General features: G+C 43.5%; 1 protein-coding gene across 1 annotated transcript in view; it reads right to left on the bottom strand.

The window, feature by feature from the left end:
* Positions 1–3,181: 3,181 nt before the first annotated feature.
* The window catches only part of LOC145347019 (limbin-like), a 130,491-nt gene continuing 121,215 nt past the window's right edge, over positions 3,182–12,457 (bottom strand). Inside the window, exons 21-22 of the mRNA XM_080194915.1 lie at positions 8,060–8,161; positions 3,182–3,961 (exon numbers count right to left, since the gene is read on the bottom strand). Coding sequence (XP_080051041.1) covers positions 3,682–3,961; positions 8,060–8,161 — 382 coding nt within the window. The 3' untranslated portion in view covers positions 3,182–3,681. The remainder of the gene's footprint in view (positions 3,962–8,059; positions 8,162–12,457) is intronic.

Raw genomic sequence — 12,457 nt, 5'->3', positions numbered from 1 at the left:
CCTCACGTGAGTGAAAAATGGAGAATAGTGTTCTCCATGAACCTCTGTTACACCACCCCGCAACACCCCCCCGCCCCCCCTGCCCCTGCATACTGTGTCTGTACAGCGGGCAAGAACATAAGAAATAGGAGCAGGAGTAGGCCATCTAGCCCTTCGAGCCTGCCCCGCCATTCAATAAGATCATGGCTGATCTGTCGTGGCTCAGTTCCACATTCCTGCCCTCTCCCCATAACCCTTAATCCCCTCTCTTATCAAAAACCCATCAACCCGCGTCTTAAAAATATTTAGCGAGGCAGCCTCCACCACTTCAACGGGCAGAGAATTCCAGAGATTCACCACCCTTTGAGTAAAGAAGTTCCTCCTCAACTCCGTTCTAAACCACCCTCCCCTTTATCTTGAGGCTGTGCCCCCTAGTGCAACAATACTTTTCACTATATACCAATACATGTGACAATAATGAATCAAATCAAATCAAAAAGGGGAAAATATTGCTTCCAAAGACAAGAATCCTTCAACTCGTTCAGAATGATTTGATCTGAAAAGGCAATTAAGGTAGATGCTAGGAAGATGGAGGATGTCTTGCCTGGCTGGAGAGTCCAGAAATGGGGTGAGGGGGTGGGGGAGATCACATGTCAGAGTAAGAGTCTGGCCATTTAAGACGGAAATTAGTAAAAAAAAACTTCACCCAAGAGGACTGTGAATCACTGGAATTCTCCCCTGCAGAGGCTGTGGGAGCTTAGTCATTGCGTGTTCCCAAGCCAGATATCAATCAATTTTTGGGTACCAAGGGACTTGGCAGATAGTACGGTAAAGTGGAGTTGAGATAGAAGACCAGCTATAATCCTACTGAATGGTGAAGCATGTTTGATGGGCTGAATAGCCTACGCCAGCTCTTACGTCATGTTTTAATGTAATTTGGAGTAACTTCTGAATCTAGTGACAGTTGGTCCACACATTTGAGTTCACAAAGCTGGAAGACAACACCATGTGATGCCAAGTAGTAAATCAAAATGCTACCATATGCCTGCCTTCAAATGGCAGTGCAAATTAAAGGCATGTGGGTGAGTTGGATTGAATTGACGTCATGTTTATGTCCGCAATTTGTTCATGAGTAGCTGCTGTCAGGGCTTTAATAAGAGGCCAGGTCCAGAAAATATGTACAGCGGTCTCAAATAACCACTTGTCCTTGTCATAGAATCCCTACAGTGCAGAAGGAGGCCATTCAGCCCATTGAGTCTGCACCAACAGCAATCCCACCCAGGTCCTATCCCCATAGCCCCATGCATTTACTCTAGCTAGTCCCCCTGACACTAAGGGGCAATTCAGCATGACCAATCAACCTAACCTGCACATCTTTGGACTATGGGAGGAAACTGGAGCACTGGGAGGAAACCCACACAGACACGAGGAGAATGTGCAAACTCCATCCAGACAGTGACCCGAGACCGGAGTTGAACCCAGGTTCCTGGCGCTATGAGGCAGCAATGCTAACAACTGTGCCACTGTGCTGCCCTGTTCGAGAATTTGTAGCCCAGTAGAGCAACCACGAAAAGGTATAGACTTCTCTTCCATATGGATGTCTGCAAAAGGTCTTCCTGAGTGATAACAGTTTACAGCAAGCTAGAAATTAATCTGAGGGAAATATCCTTCTGATAAAGGCACAGAAGTAACAAAGGGAAGATTCAAGATTGAAAAACATCACACAGTTTAAAATTCTCAATACATTTATACAACCACATTTTACATTTCAGTTATAAATAAGACAAATACAATATTAAATTACTTATACAGAACTTCATTACCTTGACCTCCTGCCCGTCCCCCTGCTCAATAGAATCAAATTCAAACGGCTGCTTGAAAAATAAACTGTAGTGCAATTAGTACAAAGTGCAGACCATTCATCTGAATTCCAATCTATTGAAGGAGGAGCAAAAAATTGGAACAAAATTACATTTTTTGTTTATTGGGATCATCAACGTGGTCACTTCCCAAACCACACCTGCACACTCAGATCAATAAGTGTGACCTTTACCTGGTCATGGTGGGTTTAATTAAAGGGAAAATTTATGATTTTAAAATTTATAATCATTATCACAGATGTGAAGGTAGAGTATAGTGTGCCAAACAGGAGCATGAGCGTAACACGAGACCGTAACACGAGACAGTAACGTAGGATTGTAACAGCCATCAGTGAATAGATTACAACAAGAGGAGGAGACGACAGCGCAAAATTTAGGGCAAATATTTGCAGCACATGACCATCACGAGTAACAAGGGCACCACAGCAGTAGAACATTGTATCGAGGAGGCTCAGGTTCATTACAGAGGGAAGCCGTGTCAACTATGTCAAAAACACTTGCATTCAATTCTTTGCTAGACACTAATGGTGGCAGAGAAAATTATCAAAACTGTTAACTTATCTTGCACTTACTTATCAAGCACTGCCATTCTCATCATATTCATGCCTTATTGTTGGGCTCTTCTTTAATGCATTTAACTTCTTCTGGATTTCCGAAAAGATCCTCCATGTTGTTGATACTCTGTCAACAATCTCCCACACTTGTCGTCTCTTAGCATATTTAAACCAAAATCTGCTCACATTTCTCCATCGCTGAAGTAATGCTTCCAAATCTTGCTCACCAAACAATGTTCTGATTCGCTGCCGAGGCACTCGATATAATTATTGTCCATACCACACAATACTTAATATCTGGCTTTTGTGCGAGTTGATTCGCTGGCTAGTGGCCTGGGAAATGTCAAAGAATAACTACATAGCAATCAGTTCTTTTTTCCCTCATCAATTTGTTACCATTTAGGAGTCACATTCAAAAGACAGAATGGTGAAGAAGGCATTCAGCATGCTTGGTTTCAGTGGGCAGAACATTGAATATAGGAGTTGGCACGACTTGTTGAAGTTGTACAAGATGTTGATACGGCTACACTTGAGATACTGCGTACAGTTCTGGTCACCTTATTATAGAAAGGACACTTTTGAACTGGAAAGAGTGCAGAAAAGATTTACAACTTGATGGTTTGAGTTATAAGGAGAGGCTGGATAGACTGAGACTTTTCTCCCCCTGGAGCATAGGAATGATATTTTAGAGGTCTATAAAATAATGAGGGGCTAGATAGACTATCAGCTAGATAGTCAATATCTTTTCCCAAAGTCAGAGGGGTCGTAGGTTTAAGATGGGAGAGATACAAAAGGGACTAGAGGGGCAATTTTTGTCACACAAAGAGTGGTGATTATCTGGAACAAGTTGTCAGAGGTAGTAGTAGAGGCTGGTATAATTTTGTCTTCTAAAAAGCATTTAGACTACTACATGGGTAAAATTGAAATAGAAGGATATGGGCCAAACGTGGGCAATTGAGACTAGCTTAGTGGTTAAAAAATTGGGCAGTATGGACAAGTTGGACCAAAGGGCCTGTTTCCATGCTGTAAATCTCTATGACTCTGTGACTCGATAATTCTCATAGACTTAATCCAATTTTATCAGGCTCAGGAATGATAATCAAAGTGGGCATTTCTATTGTTGCATTTTTGGAAATAAGAGAGGAAAGTCTAACTGTTAACTGTGTCAAACCACTTAATCTCTTCAACTACTGCAATGGTATAGAGTCTCAAAGGTTCACAATGCTAATTATAGTCATAATGGCATTACAAACCTAACCTTGACTTAATTAAAGTCCATCAAAGTTAGCTACAGCTGATCTCTTAAAATTTAGGAAATTGCGTTTTTTCTTCTTCTTTGGTTGAAGTTGCGAGGAAGAAGGTATTTCCTCTTTGATACGAAACAGAAAGACTTTCTCCCCTGTATCTGGCATGTTTAATACTTCTCCCAGTGCATCACTGATTGGTTCAGGATGATCAGCAGCTTCAACAGGAAGGAACTCCGAAGAACCATGGCTGTGAGAGAAGGACACCTGTTTCATGAGCCGGAGTCGCTTCTTTTTCAATATGCTGCATAGAAAATTAGAAGATTAACCTTAAGACAACTTGTATAAGAATCACAGTTGAACAATTAATGAGCTTTGAATTCTCACTTATTATGATACTCACGTCATGCATGAGTATTGTTCCAAAACCAAACAGCTGGCTTACACTTCAATCTATTCAGCAATTTGCACATGATCGTTATTTAGAGAATCTAAATTGCCCCTTATGTCCCGAAATACAATCACAGAATCCTACAATGCAGGAGGAGGTCATTCGGCCCATCAAGTCTGCACTGACCACAATCCTACCCGGGCCCAATCCACGTGCATTTACCCTAGTTAGTCCTCCTTACAACAAGGGCAATTTAATATGGCCAATCCACCTAATCCGCACATTGTTGGACTGTGGAAAGAAACCGGAGCACCCGGAGGAAACCCACGCAGGCACGAGGAAACTTCACACAATCAGTGACCCAAGCCAGGAATCGAGCCTGGGTCCCTGCCACTGTGATGCAGCAGTGCTAACAACTGCGCCACCGTGCCGCCCACATTATGTAGATTAGTCATGGTAAATATGTCGTGTTATGGGGAAGGGGTGGGATGTGGCCTGGGTATGATGCTCTTTTGGTGGGTCAGTGCATACGCAATAGGCCAAATCGCCTCCTTCTGCAGTGTAGGGATTCTGTGTTAGGGATCCTATGGAGACTACCTATCCATCTCAGGAAAGAGGTCATGACTTCAAGCACCACTCTAGAAACTTCAGCACACAATCCAGGCCAACATTTTAGTGCTTTTGGATGAGAAGTTCAACCAAAGACCCATCTGTCCTTTCAGCAAGAAGTGAAAGGTTCCACAGCATTATTCAAAGACCTGCAGTGGAGATTTCATCAGTTTCCTGGCCGACATGTATCCATGAATTTAACATCACTGTACTTGAATGACAATATAGCATTTTGGCAACCTAAGATTGTAAAAGACACAATATAAAAACAGGTAATTTCTTTATTTTCTTTCACCCCTAGATTATAATATTTTTGTTACTAGCTAGGTGCTCAATTCTTCAATGCCCAAAATTGACACCTGGTCTGATTCTGTGTTAAAGTTAAGCAATGCGAACATAATCAATCAAGTTTATTAACAATTGATAGCATAAGCATTCAAAATAACCTCAAGACAAATGAATACAATGTTCTTTGAACATTCACCACAGGCCAGCCAAAATTGCTATTTGAGTAAGAGTGATAAATTACCCAGCAATTATAATTTAGTTCAGGGCATTGCCTGATTTTTTTTAAAAAAAAGTTATTTACATGTCTTCAGAGAATTAGAAGACAGATGACTATTGCACTTAATTCTAAATTGCCCTGTTTGCAATTTCTAATCTTCAGTTAATGCATCTGATGTGTTCAAGACAGGGATGAGATCAGTGCAAGGGATGTGAATCCCAAAAAGTCCAAAGCAAGTTAAACTGGCTCAATTCAAATTAGCTCAGGTGTTTCAGTGAATACTCACACTAGCCCCCTATTGGGGCAGTTTGGTTTTGGATTGGCTGGCCTCTTTAAGAGGGTGCATGACAACAATGGCAGATTTGGCATCATTGAAGAATGGCATGTGGGCCACATGGACAGTGGCCAGCAGTGGTGCCTATCCCAGGGAACCAAGGTCAGCCTGCGTATCACTGGCCCACATCAATGCTTGAAACCCACAACACACAGCCTAACTTAAATTTGTCACTAATTGGGCCAGCAATGTTGAACCCAAAGAAAAAATGTTGGAAAATCTCAGCAGATCTGGCAGGATATTTAAGGAGAGAAAAGAGCTGATGTTATGAGTCCAGATGACCCTTTATCTTTAACCCTGGTGCTTTGAAGCAGCAGTGCTAACAACCTGCTCTCCTTATATGTTCCAACACATGCTCAGGAATGGTCTTTGTCTTTGAAAAAGGGTCATCTAGACTCAAAATGTCAACTTTTTTCTCTCCTTACAGATGCTGCCAGACCTGCTGAGATTTTCCAGCATTTTTTCTTTTGACTTCAGATTCCAGCATCCACAGGGATTTGCTTTTATCCAGCAATGTTGATGTGTGCAATCCTGCATTAGGCAGCGGAGATTTTGACTGTGTTTCTGTTCCAGTGGGCTCAAGTGACCCTTCTATGTGTATGTATCTATGTAGATGGCCATTACATTGGATTCAACTGTGATTTCTGCGCAGCTACATAACCCATTGACAAACACTTTCTACTCTCGTTCATGTAGAATGGTCAGTTGAGCAAAGGACAGAAGGGGCAGCACACACTCAATGAGAGTGATAATGTACACAGGGTTTATCATAGAACCTCTAATGCAGAAGAGACCATTCATCCCATCAAGTTGCACCGACTCTCTGATACAGCATACAACTCAGGACCTTTTCCCCATACTATCCTGTAAATCCACACATTTCCCATGGCTTATCCATCTGGCCTACATACCTTGGGACACTCAGGGACAATTGCACATGGCCAATCCACCTAACCTGCACATCTTTGGACTGTGGGAGGAAATTGGAGCATCTGGAGGAAACCCACGCAGGCACGGGGAGAATGTGCAAACTCCACACAGACAATGACCTGAGGGTGGAATTGAACTGGATCCCTGGTGTTGTGAGGCAACAGTGCTAAGCACTGTGCTAACCACTTGCTCTCCCTACATGTTCAAACACATGCTCAGGAACAGTCTTGCAGTATTCCGGTCTGAAGAAAGGTTAAGAACAAAGAATAGCACAGCACAGAAACTTCTTGGGATTCACATCCCTCATAGTGATCTCATCCCCGTCTTGGGCACATCAGACGGAATAACTGGAGATTTGAAATTGCAAATAGGGCTATTCAGTGTTAAATGAAATAGTCACCTGTCCCTCCAAACTTGCGCCTATCATGTTTAACTATCTAGACCAACCACCTATATCCCTCTATTCCCCGTTTGTTCATACGCCTATCAAGATAAGTCTTAAATGTTGCTAACGTGTCTGCCTCAACCACCTCATTCGGCAGTGCATTCCAGGCCCCACCACCCTCTGTGTAAAAAATATCCCCTGCACATTTCCACTGAACCTTTCCACCCTTATCTTGAACTTGTGCCCCCTTGTAATTGTCATTTCTGCCCTGGGAAAAAGTTTCCAACTGTTCACCCTATCCATACCTCTCATAATTTTATAAACTTCTATCAGGTCTCCCTTCAGCCTCCGTCTTTCCAGAGAGGACAATCCCAGTTTATTCAATCTCTCCTCATAGTTAATACTCTCCATCCCAGGCAGCATCCTGGTAAACGTTTTCTGCATTCTCTCTAAAGCCTTCACATCTTTGGTGACCAGAATTGGACACAGTGTTCCAAATGTAGCCTAGCAAACATTTTATACAATTGTAACATAATTTGCCAACTTTTATCTTTGACGCCCCATCTGATGAAGGCAAGCATGCCATACGCTTTCTTCACCACCTTTCCCACTTTTAAGGATCTGTGGACCTGTACTCCCAGATCTCTCTTTGTGTCTATGCTCCTGATTGTTCTGTCATCTAGTTCATAGCTCCCACCTGAACTGGATCTACCAAAATGCATCACCTCACATTTGTCCGGATTAAAGGGTTTTGACTAATTTCAAACATGACCGGCATTAGCCAATTTGTTTAGAGTAGTCATTGTTCGCTCCAACACTGTTGCTGGTTCAAAATCCTGGAACTCCCTCACTAACAGCACTGTGGGTGTGCCTGCATCACTTGGACTGCAGCGGTTCAAGAAGACAACTCAGCAGCACCTTCTCAATGGCAGATAGGGATGAGCAATAAATGCTGGCCCAGCCAGTGACACCCACATCCTGTGAATAAATTAAAAGATAACTAATGTGCAAAGTTTACAACGAATCACCCCTTTACTGACTAGACATTCATTAGCTTTTGGAATATTTGTTGTTTAAATGGGAGTCAAATTTTACAGTTGGTTTGAGTAACAAATATATTCACTGAAAGTAGTAATTTTAAGAAACAAGTAATTCATAATTATATTTAGCTTTTTATGATTCCAATCTCATTTTTAAGCCACTGAATGAAGTTGGAGAAACGATTTAAGCAGGATTTAATAGCATTACCTTCTTTTTTTCCGGGAGGGAGTACCTACGTTCTCCAGGTATTCACCAATCAGCCTGCTTCTCACTTTTTGGTCCAGCGACATCTTTGACTTCTGCAGTCTCCTAGCAAAAGGAGATGAAAACAGCAATATTTTACACTGAAAATCTGGGATCCATGTGTAACCCCCAAGAGGCTTATTACCACGTGTTGCCATTGACCATAAATCTAGACATAAAATTCTAGACTTTGTGACCCTACTAAGTAAGAATATTCAGACAAATTAAGGTTTTAGAAACCATACAGTTCAAAACATGTAGGTGCGGCTGCTGAAGGAGGCCATTTGGCCCATCGAGTCAGCACAATCACAATCCCACCCATGCCCTATCCATGCAACCCCATGCATTTATCCTGCTAACCCACCTGGCACTAAGGGCCAATTTAGCATGGCCAATCCACCTAACTTGCACATCTTCAGAATGTGGGAGGAAACCTGAGCATCCAAAGGAAACCCACACAGACACGGGGAGAACGTGTAAGCTCCACACAGACAGTCACCCGAAGCCGGAATTGGACCCTGGACCCAGGACCCTGGCGCTGTGAAGCAGCAGTGCTAACCACGGTGCCGCCCCAAGCATGTACCCATGCATTCAACATCACTGTACTAAAATGACAATATAGCATGTGGGCAGTCTAACTGCTGTGTTGTGCCACCATGTCGCCCCCTTGTAATATTAAGAAATTGAATTCAGTTAGTAAATTAAGTAAGTGTTGAAGTAATATTAAAATCGGAGCGATGACATGAGAAATTAAAGATATTTATGAGTGTACAAGAAAGGGATGCTTTCTGTGAGCAGTGCACTGATGGGACAATCTGAACTCCAAGTATCAATGTCCCAGGCTTCTGCTCCAATGGGACCTGCCCTGTTTTGCCACTTTCCGGATTCAGCATTTCCTCCCTACTTCCCTTTTCAGCCATTCACAATGTTGTCTGTGCCTCATAAATGTCATTGATTCTCCTATTGTGCTCCTTACTATCTCAAGTTCATTGCACTTCAGTCACTTGATCGTTCTCTACAATGGAGAGAGCAAATGCAGACTGGGTGACTGCTTTGCTATCTGGTCTGCAAGTATGACCCTGTGCTTCTGGTTGCCTTCCATTTTAATTCAGCGTCCCACTCTTCCTCTAACCTTTCGCTCCTTGGCTATTCTAGTGAAGCTCCGTGTTGCTCCTTATCTTCTGCTTAGGAACTTTGCAACCTTCTAGACTCAACATGAAGGGCTGTATTTATTTCATATAGCAGCTGTTGTTGATGATCTACAGCTCCAATAAACCCAGCTTTTGTTTCATCTCCTTCTGCCTCGCACCATCTTCACTTTTTAAAATCCAATCTCTCCTGCCTCCCACTTTACCACAGTGGCACAGTGGCACAGTGGTTAGCACTGCTGTCTCACAGCACCAGGTAGCCGGATTCAATTCAAGCTTCAGGTGTCTGTATGGAGTTTGCACATTCTCCCCGTGTCTGCGTCAGTTTCCTCCAGGTTTCCTCCCACACTCTAAAGATGTGCAGGTTAGGTTGAACGGCCATGCTAAATTGCCCCTAAGTGTCAGGGGGATTACGACTGTAAATAGGTGGGGTTACAGGGATGGGGCCTGGATGGGATTGTGGTCGATGGAAGCTTGATGGGCCAAGTGGCCTCTTTCTGCACTGAAAACAATCCCTTCTCTTGGCTTTTCCCTCCTCCTACCCTGGCTGTCTCTGTATTGCTTCAACTATTTTACATCAGTTTAAGAGCCATTCACTTTCTCTCGAGTGCATTTTTGTGCGTATGTTTCCAACTCTCCCTCCCCTCTCTCTTTAGTCTATCGCCTTTCAAACGTTGTTGATCTCTGGTTTCTTCCAGCTGAGACAGCATTTCAGATCTTTTCTCCAACCGCTCTTTAATCAGTGTTATCTGGTATTTGAGAGCAGGTTTTATGGCTATCAATCAAGAACGGTGGAGATTTTAAACAAAGGGAAGAAAGTAAGAACTTACAATCTGTAGGGGGAGAGAAAATGGCCAGGATTCTCCCAAAAACAATTCTAAGTTGGCAACGTGCAGGAGAATGGGAGCAAATCCCGCCAGAATGAATCTCTGACACACTGTGCATCACAGAATGCCGTAGTGCGATTCCCTCTGGTAACTGGTGGACAGAGCCTATTCCTGCTCAAGAGGCCGGCAGCATAGTGCAGAGTGGGCCGCTGCGCATGTGCCAATTTGTCAGTATGGAGATCGGCATCTGCGCAGTGGTTCCCCCATTGCCAACCTCCAGATTGCTCGCCAGCCCGATTACTGGCCCAGCCCACAATCCCCTGATCGCTGGCTTCCCGGACCCAGCCCCAATTTCCCCTAATGCTACACCCTCCCACCCTGACAGTCCCAACCTTCACCCCCACTATGAGCCCAATGTTCAGCCACGAAGTTCCCACTTAGGAAAGTTCCAAACCAACCACTCTGCCCCAGTGACCAGCCAGTGATCTCACTTGCAGTGTGGCAGCAGGTCCCGCCCCATCTCTCCTTTCCTTCACTATGAACAGTATGCTTTGTCTGTGTAGCGTGCAAGAAACAATACTTTTCACTGTATGTTAATACATGTGATAATCACAAGATGCATAAAAAAAATTAATCTACAAACATCCATCGACTCTGTCCACACTTCCCATTGCCTCAGCAAAACAGCCAACATAATTAAGAACGCCATGCACCCCGGACATTCTCTCTTCCACCTTCTTCCGTTGAGAAAAAGATACAATAGTCTGAGGTCATGTACTAACCGACTCAAGAACAGCTTCTTCCCTGCTGCTGTCAGACTTTTGAATGGGCTTACCTTGCATTAAGTTGATCTTTTTCTGCACCCTAGCTACGACTGTAACACTACATTCTGCACTCTCTCCTTTCTTTCGCTATGAACGGTATGCTTTGTTTATATAGCATGCAAAAAACAATTAATTTTCACTGTATGCTAATACATGTGACAATAATTGATCAAACCAAATCGGAGGAAGGAGGCTCGTGTACCCCCAACCTCAGGTGCAGTACTGATGCGACTCAGTCTCGCAGGAAGGCTATGGTTCCAACAGCACAGTGCTGTCTATGAAGACGAGCTTGGAGAATGGAGGCTGGAACCAGTCTGCCCTGGCAGAGTGTGAACCAAGCATCAGGAGGGGCACAGAACTATGGCAGAATGTTGCTGTGTTCACCTCAAAGTCCCTTGTGCCATTCTTTAGCAATCAGGTTCGGCGCCAACGTAAATTCACGCTGGCATGATGCTAAGTTGGAAGGTCTGATGGGATGCAGGCGGGTAGCTGTTCTAATGAGTATTCATCAGATGCCAATGGGAAGAGAGACCCACCATTAACTTGCTATTGGGAGAATTGCAAAGAGATTTTACACCAGCATGTTTCCCACTTGTTGGCTCTTACTAGATTCACTGCACCCGCCCATCACTGCAACCCACTCCAGGCTGGCTGGAAGAATTCTGCCCAAAACATTGGGACTATGCAATGAGAGTTCAATTCAAATAAATCCTCCTATTCGTGAAATTCAAACAAAATGGATCATCTATGTTTGCCAGAAACATAAATGATATTTATATATAACAGTTACCTGGATACTAGTGTCAGATTTCCTAGTTACACTGCAGATTGTAATCTGGCAAAACAACCCTCTCTGGGCTCACAACCTGATGAATATCTGCCTCCTCACTTGGCTGCTTTCAAGAACTTACTGGTGTTAGCTTGACAGCTCAAGCTGGTTTGATCAAAGGTGACAAGGTACCTCGCTCAAGCACAGAAAAAGCTGAATTTCCTTTTAATGAGTCCACGGGATAACATGAGCATGGTCAAGAGTACTGAGTACAGGAGTTGGGACGTTCTGATACAAATGTACAAGACATTGGTAAGGCTCATGTTTGGAGTATTGTGTACAATTCTGGTCACCGTGCTATAGGAAGGACGTTATTCAACTGGGAAGGCTGCAAAGAAGATTTACAAGGATGTTACTCGGACTGGACGGTTTAAATTATAGGGAAGGGCTGGATAGGTTGAGACGTTTTTTTCCCTGGAATATGTAGGATGATGAAGGGTAACTTTATGGAGACTTCTAAAATCTAGAGGGACATAGATAAGGCAAACAGCCAAGATCTTTTCCTCAGGGTATGGGAGTCCAAAACTAGAAGGCATAGGGTTTAAGGTGAGAGGGGCAAGATTTAAAAGGGACCTGAGGGGCAACTTTTTCACACAGAGGGTGGTGTACATATGGAATGAGCTGCCAGAGGAGGTGGTGGAGGCAGGTACATACTTTTAGAAGATGATTGGACACGTACATCTTCAGATGATATGGGCCAAACTCAGGCAAATGGGATTAGTTCAGTTTAAGAA

The sequence above is a fragment of the Carcharhinus amblyrhynchos genome, chromosome 1 (genome assembly GCF_965287045.1).
Source record: "Carcharhinus amblyrhynchos chromosome 1, sCarAmb.v2.hapA, whole genome shotgun sequence".
NCBI classification, from domain to species: domain Eukaryota; kingdom Metazoa; phylum Chordata; class Chondrichthyes; order Carcharhiniformes; family Carcharhinidae; genus Carcharhinus; species Carcharhinus amblyrhynchos.
This window is presented reverse-complemented; position numbering and strand designations above follow the sequence as displayed.